At 37.9% G+C, this 18,395-nt stretch overlaps 1 protein-coding gene across 8 annotated transcripts in view; it reads left to right on the top strand.

The window, feature by feature from the left end:
- FAM135B (family with sequence similarity 135 member B) overlaps nucleotides 1-12,895 on the top strand; it is a 271,218-nt gene extending 258,323 nt beyond the window's left edge. For 6 of the 8 annotated variants that reach the window (XM_032134040.1, XM_032134030.1, XM_032134049.1 and 3 more), the window contains 7 exons: nucleotides 32-198; nucleotides 1,416-1,507; nucleotides 3,665-3,762; nucleotides 4,063-4,214; nucleotides 5,014-5,124; nucleotides 7,613-7,726; nucleotides 9,056-12,895. In XM_032134040.1, coding sequence (XP_031989931.1) covers nucleotides 32-198; nucleotides 1,416-1,507; nucleotides 3,665-3,762; nucleotides 4,063-4,214; nucleotides 5,014-5,124; nucleotides 7,613-7,726; nucleotides 9,056-9,261 — 940 coding nt within the window. In that variant the 3' untranslated portion in view covers nucleotides 9,262-12,895. Of the gene's footprint in view, nucleotides 1-31; nucleotides 199-1,415; nucleotides 1,508-3,664; nucleotides 3,763-4,062; nucleotides 4,215-5,013; nucleotides 5,125-7,608; nucleotides 7,727-9,055 lie in introns of those variants that run through there. The other 2 variants (XM_032134065.1, XM_032134085.1) reach the window with 2 other exon arrangements.
- The last annotated feature ends 5,500 nt before the right edge of the window (nucleotides 12,896-18,395 follow it).

Genomic DNA, 18,395 nt, shown 5'->3' with positions numbered 1-18,395 from the left:
TTCTATTGTGATTAATTAATGTATTCTCCAGTTTTTATCAGGCCAAAGAAAAATTTAAAAAAGAAATGAAGATTGAAGGATTTCTGTACAGTGACTTATCTGTACTAGCTTCTGATATCCCATATTTTCCACCAGAGGAAGAGGAAGAAAATTTGGAAGATGGAATTCACCTGGTTGTCTGTGTCCATGGATTGGATGGTAAGGCCAGGAAGAATTGCTGTTTGTAAGTCATTTTTGTGTAAATTTAAAAAAAAAAAACAAAAAACCAAACAGATGTTCATCAAGTATGAAAGAATGGAGAATCTAAGTATTTGTTTTAGCTAAGTATTTATTCCTTATGATATTCAGTCCATTGTAATAAAAGATCTAGGGGAATATTAAATATTTTTGCTAATACATTGGTTCCTGCTACCTATTTTTAGTTTTTGGTTTTGTTTTTTTTTTCTTTTTAAACAGAAATCTACACCAAAGCACATCAGCCCTACCATGTACAGGGAGAGTGCATTACAGTAATTCCTCTTGTCTTTCCATGGATGCTTGATTGTTTTGCAGTATGTCCCCAGGAGAAAAATGTTACTTAAATCGCCAAAACACTGTTATAGATTAGATAGTGGCTGACTTTAGAAAGTGAGAGAATAAAAATCATTCTTCACTCCAGAGGAAGCAGATCCTGGGATGTTTTTATGTATATGCTTTCTAAGCAGGAAATGGTTATGTTAAATATGAACTCTCTCTTGACAAATTAATTTATATCAGTTAGAAAGGTGTAGATGTTGACACTGAAACTACGGAGAAGAAGTGATAGAGGCTCTGAAATCTCAAAAATAAAGAAAAACACTGGCTTCAGCAAGGACTGTTTGCCATTGAATATCCCAGCAGCAGGAACACCCTTCTCGTGAGGTGGTGGTACCTCCTTCACCAACAAAATATTTCAGAAGACTTTGGAATTTCCAAGTACAGAATGAGGCATCTCTCAAAGTATTAGGAATCTGACAGTATTTCAGCACCACCTCTGATTGTGAATACATGAGATGGGCTACTCTGTATCTCAAGGCACAGCCCTATACCTAGCACAGGTACTGAGGTGTCCCTGCGGGCCTCACCTCAGCTTGTCTTTTTTTCTTACCTCTGCTGTTCAGCAAATAGAGGACAGATTTATTCTGGACCTGATCTTTGCTCTTTCTTCCCCAATATTTATGCAGTCCCCCATAGCAGCAGGTGAGGTCTAGCCCACCTGGGGCAGGCTGTGGGAATTCCTGTTCTTTTGCTGTTTCAATGCATGAACCTGAGGTGTGATAACCTTCTTAGCAGCACTTAGCAAGAGCTCCGTGGTGTCAAGGTTATTGTGTTAAATTGACTCTACGTTGGTTGTTTTTCTGTTGAATTTCATCTTATAAAGTACCATTTGTTCCTAGGCAACAGTGCAGATCTGCGGCTGGTAAAGACTTTTATAGAACTGGGACTTCCTGGTGGAAAACTGGACTTCCTAATGTCTGAAAGAAATCAGGTAGTACAGAGCTAATTTCTGTCTTCCTTTAGATTACTGAAATAGTGCCTTCAGCAAAAGCCTTTTCACCAGCCGAGTGAAACAAAAGCGCTGGGGAATTCAGGGAGTTTTATGTAGTATTTAGTGCAAAGGCCTGGTTCTATTCCTGTCTAACTTGATAGGGTGTTCAAACCTATTGGAAAATATTCCTGGCATTAAAGTCAAAGGCAATGACATTAGCAGTAATAGGACTAGACCTAAGAGGAAGAAAATGGATTTATCCTGCCAGTTTGCAAACTTGGCAGCCTGGTGCCTCTGCAACACAGCACCAACAGAAAGCAGAAAGTTTAGTGATGCTAAATTTTCCAGAGGATGTGGAATATCCAGTAGGTGTTGTCAGCTCCCTTTGCTGCATCAGCCATTGTTTCTCCTGTTGCAGTGTTTATGGGATTTATTTCCTTGAATGATAAACAAATGTCTTCCAGAAAAATTGATTACTGACCTAGACAGAGAAACAGAAATGAATCCTGTGCTTTGCTTGGCAGTGGAACCGTATTTATGACCAAAGGCCTAACTTTATGCACAAGATAAGGATTTCCATTGTGCAGTCAGAAACATTATTCTGATTTATGAGTACCTGAAAAATCTGAGTCAAAACTTTCCAACCTTTGTTCAACAGCTTTTATATTCTGAAGTGGCTGGTTGGTGTAAGTCTGTGAACTTGCTACCTTCTAGTGCACAGCTCTGTCAGCAGCAGACCTGCATAGTGAACGTAAGCAAGGTCAAAGTAATGAGACCGCTTCATACTTCCATCAAGGCCTCTTCCAAGAGAAGAGAATGTTTTCAGAGAATGAAACATCTTACAACATCTGTATTTAAGATTATCCAGAACCCATAATGGGAACTATTTAGAGGTGTTATTGTCTGGGAAGGTGGGGAAGTTCTCACAGCACCCAAAGTGGAACCTGGGTGGCTTGATGGCTATTTTAATGTTGTAAAGCATCCTGTCCCTGTTTTTCCCTTCTCTGAGAACCACACCAAAAATAACTCAAGAAATTATTCATTTAGCTGGTTTGCCTTATAGAGGAAAATTCAAATCACTTTTTTTAGGCATCCATTTGTGATGCATTTGGACAATCTCAATCAGGCTGAAATGATAGTAAAGGATGGAGATACAATCAGGTGAAATATGATGCTTGACACGTTTTGTTTATGATTAACATTCAGGCTTATATTCTTTCACTTTTAAACAACCTGAAAGGTTTGGGATAATGAGCCTAGGAGGAACTCATTAATTATCAATGCAGACAAAACAAACAGGCAGAAGGTTATTGGACTGTTTGTAGTTTATGAGAACATTTATTTTAAGTCTGTATTGCAAAGTGAATATGCTCATGTTTTCCTTTGCAAGAGCTGCAATTAGCAAGATGAATTGTGTCACAAAAACATTAATTACTGATATGTTTCAAAAGCATTAATTACTCATATGTTTGCTCTGAATAGCTGTTCCAACATTTGATGATTGTTTTGTGGTATCTCATTAGTTACAAGTTTGATTTAGAGTCCTGCTGGATCGCCAAATTACAAAGTTCTGAATAAGATCTGTCTGTAATCGTATAGACTGGAAATGTATTGCTTTTTTTATTGTCTCACAACTGGCAGTACTGTTGCGAGCAACAAATTATTTGTCTGTCTCTAGCACTCATTCTCTTACTGATGACTGTTGAATAACAAACACACGGCATTTGATTAAGATGGCCAAACAATTTTGTGATGACATCCTTAGCACCAGCATAACCCTCATGTCAATGTATAATGCTGTAAAGTATTTTATTCCAGTAATCTGTTGAATCCTAAATGCCAAAACCTTTTCTTCCATGTGCAGAGCCTGGTATCTAGAGCAGCTGAGCATTAGCAGTTCTCACCAGTGTCAGGTCAGGCTGCTTTAGCATCATGCTTATGATTCTGGAATCACTCAGCAACCTCTCTCAAAGGAGAACTTCAATTTAAAAGAGGACCCAGAGATTGATAAAAATACCTCTTTTCTCCCCCTTGAACATGTATAAAGAAAATTTACACTGATAATTACATTTCTGCTTCATTTGACTTTGAAAATAACATCAGTCTGCAATAAGTGTCATATATTTTAATTCGTCAACTCATTTCATTTTTCACCAGACTGATACTTTTGCTGATTTTGATACAATGACTGACCGATTATTAGATGAAATTATTCAGCATATCCAGTTGTACAACCTCTCCATATCCCGAATAAGGTAAGCTTTGTGAGAGCTAATATTCTGTAACTGTTTGAGTTACATGAGCAACATCCAGTGAAATTAGCTTTTCCTAAAGTGCTCTGTGTCAAAAGCCATTGAATCAGTAAGACTAATTTTTACATTGATATACACGAAAGAGAATCTTGTAGGCTGAAAAAACCATGAAATGATAATTAAAGGATCTTATTGAAAGCCCTGATAGAGTCCCCCCCCAGACCCATTTGTGCCATCTTTATGTTTAATTTAAAGAAAACACAGATTGGTTTCATGTTAATGTAATTCTTTCTTTTGCAACAGTTTTATTGGACATTCCCTTGGTAACGTCATCATTCGATCTGTACTAACTCGCCCCAGGTTTCGCTATTACCTCAACAAGTTACACACCTTCCTGTCCCTCTCTGGGCCTCACCTGGGAACCCTTTACAACAACAGCACTTTGGTTAGTACAGGTAAGAGTTGATGGGAAAGCTTTGACTGGCTGTGGTCCATGGCAGAGTGCATGAAAGGGCAACACATGAAGGTAGGAATTTATCGTAGCATGACTTGTACATAGATGCTGTAGAAAATATTTGCTGAAGACTTCAAACCCACGCAGAAAAAACTGCAATGAGAGGGGCTTTCAGTATCTACAGCAAGGTCCATCACCATGCTCCCTGGAAAGCCCAGGAGTGTGCAGCAATGAGAGATGACCCTTAGTCTCCACTTAGTCTCCCACTTCATTTCCCACTTCTTCTGGCGCAAATAAAGAGAGGCATCTGCACAGCTGAAAAAAACCCCATTATTATGGAAATGGAATGTCCCAGATTTCAGTCGTCCCGAGTGTTTTCCTGCTACTTTGAGACAACCACAGAATCATAGAATAGTTTGGGTTGGAAGGGACCTTAAAGATTATCTAGTTCCACCCCTGCCATGAGCAGGGACATCTTCAATTAGACCAGTTTGCTCCAAGCCTTGTCCAACCTGATCTTGAATGTTTCCAGGGATGAAACATCAGCCATATCTCTGGGCAACCTATTCCAGTGTCACCACCCCCATTGTAAAGAATTTCTTCCTTATATATAGCCTAAATCTACGCTCTTTGAGTTTAAAACTTTAGACCCTTAGACTTTTCTCCCTGTTGATTAGGAGTAAAAGAATACACAAGACTTCTACTAAAATACAGTGCTATCCTTACTGTAGGCACATGTCTTTAACTCCCCTGCATGATGATTTACAAAGGAGAAAAATATGCACCAATTTTCATTCCAGGTCTATGGCTCATGCAGAAGTTGAAAAAGTCAGGGTCGCTTTTGCAACTGACCTTCAGGGACAACGCGGATCTGCGCAAGTGTTTCCTCTATCAGCTCAGCCAAAAAACAGGTGAGTAGGGCTTGATGTGCCTTTGTAAATACCAAGGGCTGTCCCACTGGCTTGTGCTGGATTGGCCTGTTCTCCAGGGAGTGAAGGAAATCTGCATTTTGTTAATGATCATTCTTTAAACATACTTTTTAGAAGGGCTGCCCTGTCTAAAATCTACTATCAATTTCATCTGTGCATTTTTTTCTGTGAAAGTTATCAGAGAATGTATTTGCCAAACAACATCAAATAAGACCTTCATGCAGCAGTAAACATGCACCTAAGTTTATATTCTGCAAGCAAGAAACATCATTCTTGACAGGCCATCATTGCTTAATTTATGCTATGAGATGAAAACCATTTTTCCTTTTTTATTATTTTTTGTAAGTTTAACATCTCTTGTCTCTAGGAAATATGACTCTGTGAGATGAAGAGAAAATTTTATTCATGTCTATTCTGACACTTCTGTACTACAGAGAGAGATGTATGGCCTCACACTAGAAAAATGATGTCTGAATAGAGAATCTTTTTCCCCCTTCTTTGGTCTGTCATGAATAAACGAAATAAATCTGGCTTTTCTTAAGAAAAGAAAGCAAGCATAATCCTTCTGTTGAAGCAGTTGTTTTCTTTTAGGAGTTATTTTTAATATTGTGTGTGAACAAACTGGTGCTAAGCATGTAGTGACAAGGTCACTACTTGATGTTTAATTTTTTCTCATACTTTTGTACACTACTAATAGGAAAAAAAGACTATGTTAATATGAATAGAACATCTAAATTCTACAGATACAAACTACATAATCAATGACAGGAAGTTGATGTAAATTTGTGTTATTTGAATTTCCCCTTTGATTCCCTAGCTCTTATTTCTGTGTAATACAGTTGATTACTGCTTTACTACTATCAAGTTCAAATAAATTTGGGTCTACACAAAAAGCTCATATTGTAACCTTCCAAGCAATGAATTCCCAAGCATGTGCTATGAGTCAAAGCAATTTTCTTCTTGTTAGCTTGGTAGACTGGAGATATAAGAGGCTACAAATTAAGGTGTTGTCCTTGAAAATGGAGAAGGCAGAAATTTAAATGTGGAGAGAGCTGTCTGTAAAGTCAGAATCATCCAGGTAGATGCTTAGGCAAAATATCTGAAGATGTAGATAGGTCCATATGTGAATGCATCAGCAGGCACTGATTCAATAGACATGTCCCTATTCTGGCACCCTGCTCCCAAAAGAAGTTGGGAGCACCTACAGAGGGAGAAATGCCAGAAGCAGTGTCGTGCCTATATTCCCAGATGACTCATTAAGCCTCCAGCAATTTCTGACTTTCTATTAAAGTAGAAGTCCCTGCTGCTACTTTTCTGTCTCTTTAACAAATGTTCCTCATGTTTGTCTTGAGAAAAAAAAAACAAAACAACAAAACACACAATAAAATATTTTTCCCTATTGAACCTCTTCACATAAAGTTTTAGATATGGTAACACTCACTGTTGCTTCTCCTACCTTTTACTTCAGACCAAAGTTGCAAACTCAGTTGGTTTGACTGCACAAGAAGAAAATGATAAACTGCTTTAGTCAGGTTTTGGAAAGGCAGCCAGCAGGATTTTTCATTGTAGTGATGATGGTCAGATTTTCTTTGAAAGTCTAGAAATCGTAGTTATGGGATGATAGAAATACAGAAAGGGGCCTTCAAGATCACCTAGTTCCAATCCCCCTGCCATGGGCAGGAACACCTTCCACTAGGCCAGGTAGCTAAAAGCCCCATCCAGCCTGGCCCTGGTTCTGGACCACTTTCCCATAAGAGGGAGGGAAAGATGAAGGACAAACCCACAGCTCTTCTATGCTCAGGACACTCTCTGGACAAGTACATTAGATCATCAGTGTCCATTTTCGTACCTTTCTGTTAAATGTAAGTGATGGAGCACTCAAGAGACCCTAGACAGGTCAAACAGCAGGGGCTTGTTTCCACAACTCATCAGTCGCTCCATTACCTCCAGGGAAGAGGGAGGATTTGGGGTTCTTAGTTGATGTACCAGCAGTGTGGATTTATTAAGTGACTGCTGAGTTCAGGAACTGGATTGACCCTAAGGCTCCCTCAACACTGATTTAATGGTGTGACATCATAGCAATGACCTTTTCTTCTCCCTCTCTCTATTTTGTTTGAGAATTTTACTAATTTGTTGTGTTATTTTTAAATAGATCCTGTTTAAAGGTATAAATATTTGTAAGAATAAGGTTTAAATAAAAGCTTTTTTTTTTACAGGCAATTCTTGCTTTTCTTTGTTGACATACAATTAACCTATGTGAGTGCTGATAAGTAAAAAATAGTTCACAGAAGCAGCAGAAATGTGTTTAAGCTGTTATGAATCTAAGATTTTGTTGCATGTTTTAATAATTACCATCTATTGCAGTGTAGATTTTCAAAAGCCTTTGAACATGAAATAGTCATGCTGACACTGTATGCATTTTCATCACTGTGCTTACTTGTGATTAATGTATTTAATATGTTTGCCACAGGTCTTCAGTATTTTAAAAATGTTGTGTTAGTGGCCTCACCCCAAGACAGATATGTACCCTTTCATTCAGCAAGAATAGAAATGTGCAAAAATGCACTTAAGGACAGACACACAGGTATGTTTAGGATCTTTTATATATTCCCAAGGCTGTTGAAAAATTGCATTTTTGTGCAACTGAGGTCATTACATTAGAAGGGTTTTTCATCAGCACGATGAAAACTCAAATGTTTATTTGATACAGAATAAAGTGTTCACTTCCCACAGGAAATTACTGAAATCAATAAAAGAAGCTTTTCAAGAAGCTCTTTGCCTGATGAAAACAAATTTCAATCAGGTCATAATCAAAGGTTTCTTACTGCTTCCTCCCATTCCCTCTAATTTTATTTTTTTTAAAAGTGCTAATAGAACTAGCTCTTGACAATGTTTTTCTGTAGTGTACTGATTTACTTGTATTGTCTCCCCTTTTTTACACATAATGAAATCTCTCTCAACACATCCAAAGTAGGGGGGTTTTCCCTTTGTTTTCAATAGTGTTTGAATGATTGCAAGGTAATTTAAGGGACAGATATAAAATCGTACAGGTTTGTAATAAAATCTGTAAAACACATCAGGACTCACCACCAGAGGCCTTCCTATGAGCTCAGGCTATGTGTGGTCCCAGTTATTGCCTTTGTTGTTAGAAGTCTTCCTCATTTATGAAATGTTTCATGGCTTCAGTTTGATACCATGTCCAGGAATAATGGTCAGTGCAATTTCATCCCCATTTCACGTATGTGATTACCTAGAAATGGAGGTATTCTTCGGAAACAGAAAGAGACACACAGGCCCAATAATCAGTGTGGTTACCTTCACACCCCTTACTTAAATGAGAGCTCTTTCTATCCTACCTCAGACATGAATTAAAAGGTAATTCTTCAGCTCTCCTACAGTGGTTGTTCCTTGGGACATGTTTGACCAAGCAGGAACCAGATCAGTACATTTATCTGTACATGTTTCCTGAGCCATTGTTTCTGCCCCTATAAACACCTCAGCTATCTACATGATGTCCTTCCTGCATTAGCATCCCCAGAGAAGCCCAAATGGGCCTGTGTCATGCCAGACCCTCTCACACTGGAATCCCCAGGCAGTGTGAGTCCAACCCCACTACCCTTAAAGAAACACAAGCATTTTCTTCACTGACAGAGAAAAGGTGACTAAAGGCTGAGCACATCCTAGTCCTCATGCTAAGCAGCTTCAGCAGATTCCTCCTCATGGCCAGTACCTCCATTAGATGAACACCACTCTGGCACTTGGCAAATCTTCAAACTGGGCTGCTATCTCTCACATTTATCTTGGCCTTGCTTCCATTTTCCTTCTCACCGCAACTGCAATTAAAGAATACTGGGAAAAAAGATAAGATCTGGGAGCTTTGGCGTGCACATGTGATATCTCAACTCTTTTTCAGGTCCTGTTTACGCAGAAATGATCAACAACCTGCTCCAGCCTTTGATTGGGGCCAAGGACTGCACTTTGATCAGACACAACGTGTTTCATGCTCTGCCTAACACCGCCAACACATTGATAGGCCGGGCTGCCCACATTGCCGTGCTGGACTCTGAACTTTTCCTGGAGAAGTTTTTCCTTGTGGCAGGACTCAACTACTTCAAATAGTGCCTGAAGTATGGAGTAACACAGGCCAACCTTTCCATTGAGTGGAGGAGACTCCTTAGCCAAAGGAGTGCAATGTTAGAAATGAGAGCAGGTGGGACTTTCAAACTTTCTATTTCCATTTCTCTTTCAGAGAATAAAGTGCTATGGCTTTAAGGCATTCAAGCTTCCAAATATTGGTGCTTTTGGAAGAAATAAATATTCCTCTTCAATTTCTATGTTCTTTGTCCACATAAAGACATGAGCCACTTCTGAAGTACAGAATCAGAATAAGAAGGATGATTCTCTAAATGTGATTGGACCAATATAATTCCTGTTTCTCCTGAATATTAAATCAGGAACTCGGCTGTCCTTGATTTACTGCTTATTTATGTATTAACAAAGCTCTACATTTGTAGCACTTTTGGGGTAGTTAACACACAAGGAAACAAGTGTATATGAACTCAGGTTAAAACCTTCTTTGTGATGAACTGAGAAGTGTGAAAACCATTTATGAAAGTTTTGGTCTTTCTGTTTATTGGAAGAAAATATTTGGATGGTTCCATTACTGGTAATAAATTGTAACATACAAATTGTACATTCAAATAATGGAAAGGAGTAAAATATTTTACATAGAATGAACAAATATTGATATTTGTCTTTAGAAAGAAACCCCAACTTTAGTTTGGGAAGAATTTTGTTCCAGTTAGACGCTGCCAAACCAAGAGGAGTATATTGGATTACTTATAAAATATCAGTGGCATCTGTTAGCATTTCTTCTGTTTACATTTATAGAGGATCATAACTGACTGTGCTTGTTATGATCTTAAAGGTCCATTTTTTACTTTTACATTTGTATCAAAGTCCATTTGTTCCAACAGTTTTCATTTTTTTTTAAATTTATTACTCTGATACAGAATTCAAAACCTTGCCAGTTATACCCTTAAAAGCCCCAAACACTTGGAAAACAAAAGGCTGGAGATCTAGAATGTGGAAAGCTTAAAAAATATAAGGATGTCTTAAGATCCTCTGCAATATTCTATAAATGCTTTGTTAATGCCCATTTGCAGTGCTATATATAGTCCTAATTATTATACAGTTACATCTGGTTGAAATATTTAAAACTTTATCCATGCAACGATATGTAAGTTGTTTTTAAGTGTTTGAAAAAGAACATATTTCCCAATTTTTAATTTTTTCATCAAATTTACATTAAGATTTTTATCAAAAATTTATCAGCTTTAAAGTGACAATATTCAATAACTTTCTGCACATTTTCATAACATTTTGATAAATTTTCAATGTCACAGCAATTTTTTGAAAAAAGAAAAAATAATAATTCTTCAAAATTATTTTTGTTTGGAAGGCAGGCAATTTTTTAAATACAAATACAATTTGTTTAAAAATACAAATGAATAGGTCTCTATATCTTCTAACAAAGATTGTAAAAAAAATTACAAAGTTGGGTTTAGGTGTCAAGACCTTCATTAGTAAACTAAATTCAAGATAGTGGAGATTTGTGAAACAAGAGAATACAAAATGAAAACAAAAAACATCACAGCCACAGGGAAATATTTGTACTTGCAAAAAGCAAAACTAAATTTTACTTAAAAGAAAAAAGTGAAAAACTTACACAAAATTAGTTCAAGAAAAGAGTTTTTAGCAGACTGGTAAATGCTGGCAAAAGAAAAAGACTGACTTGATAACTAATGCATGTTTTTAAAATAAGAAGGAGAAAGAAGGAATATACCAAAGGGTGAGGTTAGACCACTTGGAAAGGTGCATTGCACATAAAAATCTTGGGCCCTTACAGAGGTAAAAATCATATGGAAACAATTCCATGGTGTGATTCAATGCTGACAAATTTCTTAAACAATAAATATTATCTCAGTACTTGAATTAAATAGGTATATACTATTGTCTCTCTTTCTTTCTTTTTTTTTTTTTCCCTTATAAATTGACTGTTAACAGTCAGTTTTACCCAGTTTAAAAATGAATTCTGTCAGGAAACCTGTGGTTTCCACTTGTTTGGAAATTCTTTCTCACTTTTTGGCCTCAGTAGTCCAGTGCCAGCTACACTGACATATCACAACTTCTTCCTCAGTAAATTGTCTAGAGCATTTTAAATATAATAGGACATGGAGGTTGAGTTGTTATATAGTCCAGCATTTTTGAGCCAGGACAAGTACTTCTTTACGGAACAACAGGAAAGAGAAGCAATCTCTAACCATAAGCAGCCTTCAGTGTGCTGTACGAGGGTCTTGTCCACATGTGGAAAATGTTCAGGAGTCTGCCAACTGAAAGTTTTGAAAACCATTTATAAAGAAGTGACTTTACACTTATATACATGCCTGATGTGTGTGTTTATATAGTCTATACAAAGAATTTTGCTTATTTCCAGGTCTCACACACCAGCTTTCTCAGTCCTGACACTGACAACAAACCAGTGTAGTTGTTCTTACACTCAGATGAGACATTCTTGCCTTGCCTTGTTTGTTGAGCAGCATTCCCAGCTTTCTGTTTGCCTGACTGTGAGAAAAGGGGCATGGGAAAAAGTCTCTGCATTGCTACAGAAGTTGGTGGGCCTTTCCATATGTTCACTTTGAAGTTCTGTACTCCTACCAGTGCTCTGAGATAAATATACCTAAAGGTTTCAGTGTTCCTATTCATACAGATCTCTTTGATGGCTCAGTCTGATTTCAGAGTTGGAGTTGGATGTTTTATAGAGTTGGATCAGGTAACTTACACCTTCTGGGATATGGAAGAAAGCTCCTGTGGAACCTCAGAAAAATCTGGGCAGTATCACTCCTGTCAAATGACAAGACACAGATTTTATCTTCCTTCTGCTGGCAGAACATTCTGGTATATATTGGCAGTAATGGTCCAGCTGAGCTTCCATTTTAAGGAAGTGAGCCTCCCTCACTCTTTCTTCTTTTATTCTTTTTGATGGGATGTTGCCTCTCAGTACTATAAAACCACTCAATTGTGTAAACTATATTGCAAAGAAATCTGCATCGTCATTATAATATAAATAATATCTAAGTTGTTGGACTTCATCAAACTATAGCAATCAGCATGGACTTATATTTTCAGATTTTTTATTTACATAGAGAGAAATATATATTAAGAATTATCTGCATTAAAATGTAGCAAAGTAAGTGTACAGTTAGCATCTTTGTTTCTGTCTCAACCCTTGGAATTATAATATATTGTCCTTTCAAATAAAGCCTTTAAATATATTTAAGCACGTTTGCAGTATTGCTGCAAGGATTTTCCCTGCAACCTGCACAAGCTCCACTTGGCTTCCTGTATCTATGGGGACAGGGCTTAAACTCTTCAGTGAAGCTCTCACATTCATAGAGGATAAGAGAGTTTTTCAAGACCATGGACAGAGGAGGGACAAACCTGGGGGTTTTTGTAGCTTGTTAATATTAGTGTCAGCTGCATTTGAAGTGAAATTCCGTTCAAATCTGTGGGATTCTTCAGTCAAGAAAAAAACCAAAGCCAGCATTCCAGGGGTTTTTTTTAGCATCTAAAAAGCTTAAAACCAACAAGGAGGATCTCCACCAGGTAAAGTGCATTTCGCTATTGAGGTTTTCCAGTGCCAGAGGTGAAGTATGGGCTATAGCCCAGATGAGCAAATACTCTGGAATAAAGGTGACATGTAGAAAAAGAGGAGCAGAGCCAGCAGATCTCAAGGCTTTGAAAGACAGAGACAGAGATAGGGGGAACGAAGGAAGACAAGAAGTTCCAAAAGCAGACTGTAGCATTTAAAAGGACTGACATTAACTGTTTTAAAAAAATTGAAGCACTTGAAAACAGTGCAGTTACAGCAATGCAATGGATATCTATGATTCTATGATTATGCCTTTATTAATAGCTGGATTAATTTTTCTCCAATATTCTGGGTCTCGTAGTTCCCATTGCACCCCACTTTTAAAAGAATTTAATATCTTCTGAAATGGATTTTTTTTTTCCTTAGAGATGGATGGAAAGAAATTGCAATATTGACTAAGTGTGAGTAGATGAGGAACAGAACAGTGAGCTCTTTCTGTATCTGGGCTGAGGATTTTCGAGGAGTTGATTTTCAATCTCCTGGAAAATGAGAATCCAATCTCCTGAATCCTTTGGAAATGTTTCTTCTTGGAGAATTGTAGAATGTCCTGTTTAATTTCATCACATAATTGGTACTTAAAAATTTATCGTAAAATGAATTTGTTCTACTAAAATAAAAGTCTTAATTTCTCTCTGTAGTCCGTGAAGAGAGGCTGGTACTGCTGAAAGTCTGAGGAGTGATCCTGTTTTCTGCTTTCAGGGTTATTTACCTCTTTTCCTTGTCCAGGGAACTTACAGTAAGACTCATTTTCTGTGTGTCTAAGACATAAACTGGAGGCCCAGAATTTGTGGTGATGCCCTGATGATTTTTTTTGTCTTTTCTTTAATGCCGCTGTTATACCTTTTTACAACTTCTGTATTCTTAGTGCTTCTTGGCTACATTCTTGGACTTGTTTGTTAAACTAAGAGACTCAACATTTTAGAAACTTCCTAGTTAGGGGTTAGTGTGCCCCAGACCCCAAGGTCCTCTCCAGAACACATTCTGTAAACTAAGATAGAACCATCCAGGGGAAGGTTCCTTGGGGAGGGGAGGCTCATTTGAGCCTCTCATTGGGGAATTTTTGATAGATATGCTAATTAGTACAACCTATAATGTTATACCAGATCTTTTGGGAGTGTGCATTGCAGTGGGCATTGAGGTGAATTCGACCTGGACGTAGTGCACCTAAGGATCCTTAAAATAAATACCAAGGTAAAATCCCTTTTTCCCTTCTAACTGTGCCTGACTCTTGATTTTAAGACCAGGAAAAGGCATCAGTGGACTGGATGACATCTTCAGTTTTCCATACTTGGGTGCAAATTTTGACGGCACACCTTGACCAAAAGCAAACACTGACTATATGAATGAGGCTCCTTTAAAATCTGGCAGGAATTGTGTTTTTTCCCAGCCTCCAATGAATGCTCATTTCTTTTTAATGAAATTCAAAATTTATTTTCAAAATCAGGTCTGTCCACTGACAATAGAGGAAGTTGAAATTTCTTAGCTTTAAAGAATTATTATCTAAAGACTTGAAACCTTAGCACAGAGCTTTGGAATTACCTACACAAACACTGAGCACTATTTTACTTCAAAACACTTAATAAATATCCACTGACCAATCCTCTTCACTGTTCCCTTGCCAGGAAAGAGCCACACTTAAGAGAGAAAGCTATCAAAAGACAACGTGAAAACTGGGAATTCAAGCCAAAGTCGTCATTAGAATTTGTAGGGTTTTTTGGTGCTTTTTGCCTGCTAAAAAAAAAAAAAAAAGTTTTCTTGCTTTCTACCTCCGCATTTAAAATAGCTGAATGGTGATGAAGGAGAAAGGTGAGAATTTCTAATAACAGGGTGAGACTCTCGTGAAGGCTTATGCAAATATCCCATGAAATTTAATATATAATGAAGAGTCATGAAGCATTTCTGAAGCATCTCAGCATGTCAATATGTGTCAGCCTAGCTAAATGATTATTTTCTTTGTGGGCTTAAATTTCCATTTATAAATTATCATCAGAACAGCCTAATATATTTCACTCCAGCTGGTTATTTAGATGCTAAAGGTCATGTCCATGGAGAACTCTTATGGAGAGCTTTTTTTTTATTTCAATACATATGCTCAGCAATTTTGATAGTTAATGTTGTCATGTAATTGACAGTTTCTAGTTCAATTTGCCTCCTCCCCCAAATTTTCAGTGTTTATTTAATCATTGAATTGTTTTCAGGCTATAAACCAGTATAAATACAGGTCTATTGGAGTCAGTGTTTGTCTTCTTTAATGGTTGCTTTATGGGTGTAGTAGCAGGGTCACAGGAGAAATAATCACTGAATTAAAAATTACACAATTAATGTTTGGAGTCATAAAATTCATAGTGGGGGACTTGTTTAGCTGCAGTTCACTCTCCTCTTGTTTGGTTTTTGCCTTTTGGGTCAAACATAACCAGAGCAAGGTTGTGCCTCTGCCTCTGTTCATGGTTCCCTTAATTTGCTGTTCCTTTGAGATGCCTAAATTGCCCTAAACTACTGTTCTGCTTTGTCCAGACATTCCCACATTTGCTTGGTCATCTTTCCATAACCTGACTGTATCTCCTCCATATACTGTGAAGTCAGTGCAGACAGGGATTCACAAATACATCCAGCACTGCCATTCCATTTATCCAGGAGTGGGACGTAGTGCTCACGCATTCATTCCAGTCAATTTTCTCAGCCCTTTGTGAGGACTGCTATGCACCTATCCAGACATGGTACAGACGATAGAATATTTTGTTTCAGAAGGAACAGTTGGTAGTATCCCTGTATAATTCCTGTTCAAAGCAGGATTATCATGAGAATCATGGTAAGGTCAGCCATATCATTTCATGCTGGATATTGAAAACATCTGGTGATGGATATACTACAGCTACTCTGGAATACCTTCTCTGTACATCACTCCTAGGGAAAACAACCAACCATACAAAAATTGAATTTAAAAAAAAGGCAATTTAAACTTCCTGAGCTGCAGCTTCTTTCTGTTACCTTTTTTTATCCCACCTTTTTATTCCATGGGGGTGATCTGTTTTCTGGTGTGGTTGTAACTCCCTTTTCTATGCTTTCAGACAGCTCTTTGTCACTTGGTGTCTTTTGTTCCAGGCTAGACAAGCCTAACTCAGCCCCTCCTCAGAAACTGTGTGCTTAGACTCCTCACTGTCTTGGCAATCTTTTGTTGAGCCCCATCCAGTTTCTCAACCCTGAACTGGGTTTAAGAGGCACCAGGAACTGGCAAACTTCCTTGCTGCAGACTGGTGCCTTTTTCCTGTTCAGACGGGCCTCAGTGGCTGCTGGCACTCATCACATCCTCTTCCTACCTGAGGCTCTAATCCGAAGAGCTGGAGCTGTTCTCCTGTTGCCACAACTGGAATCTTCCAGCCCACTATGAATTTATCTTTACTTTGTGCACAGATAGTTAGGAAGCCTAATGTGACCAGAGCTGCTGCTGTTTCTTCTCCATTTTAGGAAGACTGTATAATACATCTGCACTTCCCTAAGAGAAATCCATGCACTGAATAGAAATGCTTATGAGAACAGTTTAATCAGTGTTAAAGAGTTAAAATGCTTTAAATGCAGATGAGTCAGGCCTTCCCCTCATAGGATAAAAGCATAAAGAATAAATATATGTAAACTCTTCTTATGCAAAAGGTCAGACTAAATTAACTTCTGTTACAACCTTGAAACTTGATTTCTCTGCTTTTGAAAATTCAATTCTCTACTTTCACCCAAAGTGCTGCAAGATGCTCTTATCTGAGTAGCAACCTAACCATATCTGTCTGAAATGGATTTGCACGCATGCATATATGTTCTGTAAGTCCAATGTCTATATGCTAATTGCACAGAGCTTCATGCCTTCAAGTATCTTCTGCCTCTGCAAATATGAAACTGTGATACAGTGAGTTCTTACTGCAATCCGTCACGCCTTCCAGTCTTCGAAAGATATCAGCTACAAACACAAACAGCTTATCCAAAGGAACAAAAAAACCCTTCTCCACCTGAAAGTCCAGTCTTCAGTAATTCTCTTTTTTTTTGGAATGGGTGTTTGGAATACTGTGATGGCCTTGCTGTTTTTATGCATCCCGTAAATGGGGTTACACTAATAAGTATAACTGCTTTTGGTGCTGAACACTCCAGTATTTCATGCAACTAATTTAAGAAGTTTATCATTCCTTCCTGAAAGCATTAAGTGCTAGTAGAAATCTACCTGTTCCAGCCCTGGGGACACTTACTCTTTCCTACTTTTATGTGTCTAAGACTATGTGCATCATTCCCAGCTGTGCAAAGAGGTCAAGGCATTTCTGATACTATCAAATATGCAGCCACGCGCATGGGAAAGGCTGAAAAAGAGAGTGGGAACGCTTTTGATGTAAAATGAGTCATCACTTTCAGTAAAAATGAAAATATAAAGTGTAGCTCTTGTATGTCATCTCTACCATATCATATATACCCTAAATACATATGTATACAGGAAGTGTCCTTTCCCCTAGGAGCTGTATGTTATTCCCATATGTGGTGAACGTGTGTTCCCATACACAGTGTATATACACCACACCATACCCAGGAGGAAGCTGGTGGTGATCATTCAGCCTAGCAGGTTTCTGTTGCTTTTGGGGGCAGTTTACTTAGTTGTCCTCCAGAGCTCCTGTGTTTGCTGGCTTCATCCACCTCACTGGAGGAGAGAGATTGTTTTGTACAGTGATTTGTCAGCCTCTTGGCACACCATTAACTGACTAAGCTTATCTAAGCAGTCCTGAGTTTGATGTGTGTTATCTGCCACCCCCATGGTTTCCATGGTCAATGCAAAATGCAAAACTGAGTTGCCCTATCTCCTAAGACAGGAAGCTTGTCACCATCTTTTAATTTTCCTTGACATCCATCCTCTTCAACCAAGCATTCATTTTTTAAGCTGGTAGATTGATGATTTATCAGCTTTGCCACTCTTTTTACTAATTTTAATGTTCCATATATTTGACTATGCATCCAGTTTGGGAAATTAGCTATTTCCTTTTTCTGCAGTTAAATCTTCTTATGAAATATGAAGGAGATCAGTCAAGAAGTCTATATAAGCCATGGTATTCCTTTGCCACTGCATATCTGGGAAAAAAACCCATACCACTGAAAACCCACTAGTATTTGTAGAGTATTCTATGTTTATTTTCTACTCTGTTTTGCCAAGAAAAAATATACACTGATGTTTTGTCCTATTCCTTTTTGGGTGTCGAGGTGAGTCAGAGTCTAGATATAGCTCTGTTAGACTGAGGGGAAGGCAAAGATACACCCTCCTCTTGTCTAGGATGTGACTGAGATAGCAGTAATGACAGAGAAATCGAAAAGAACAACTTCCCAAATCCTATCCAATTCCTCAAAATAAATCACTCCAGAATATTATTGGATGTTTGGTAAAAGTATCAGGTCAAAACCAAAACACAGATCAGTATATTTCAAAACACTAAGTTCAGAAGTAAATTGAAATTTATGCTGGTGTTTTTCTACTTGGATTTTTTTCTCTAATAATAAGATTCCTTAGAAGTAGAACAGTTTA

Source organism: Corvus moneduloides, chromosome 1, assembly GCF_009650955.1.
Source record: "Corvus moneduloides isolate bCorMon1 chromosome 1, bCorMon1.pri, whole genome shotgun sequence".
NCBI lineage: Eukaryota > Metazoa > Chordata > Aves > Passeriformes > Corvidae > Corvus > Corvus moneduloides.
Note: the sequence above shows the minus strand (reverse complement) of the source record. Positions and strands in the feature narration are given on the sequence as shown.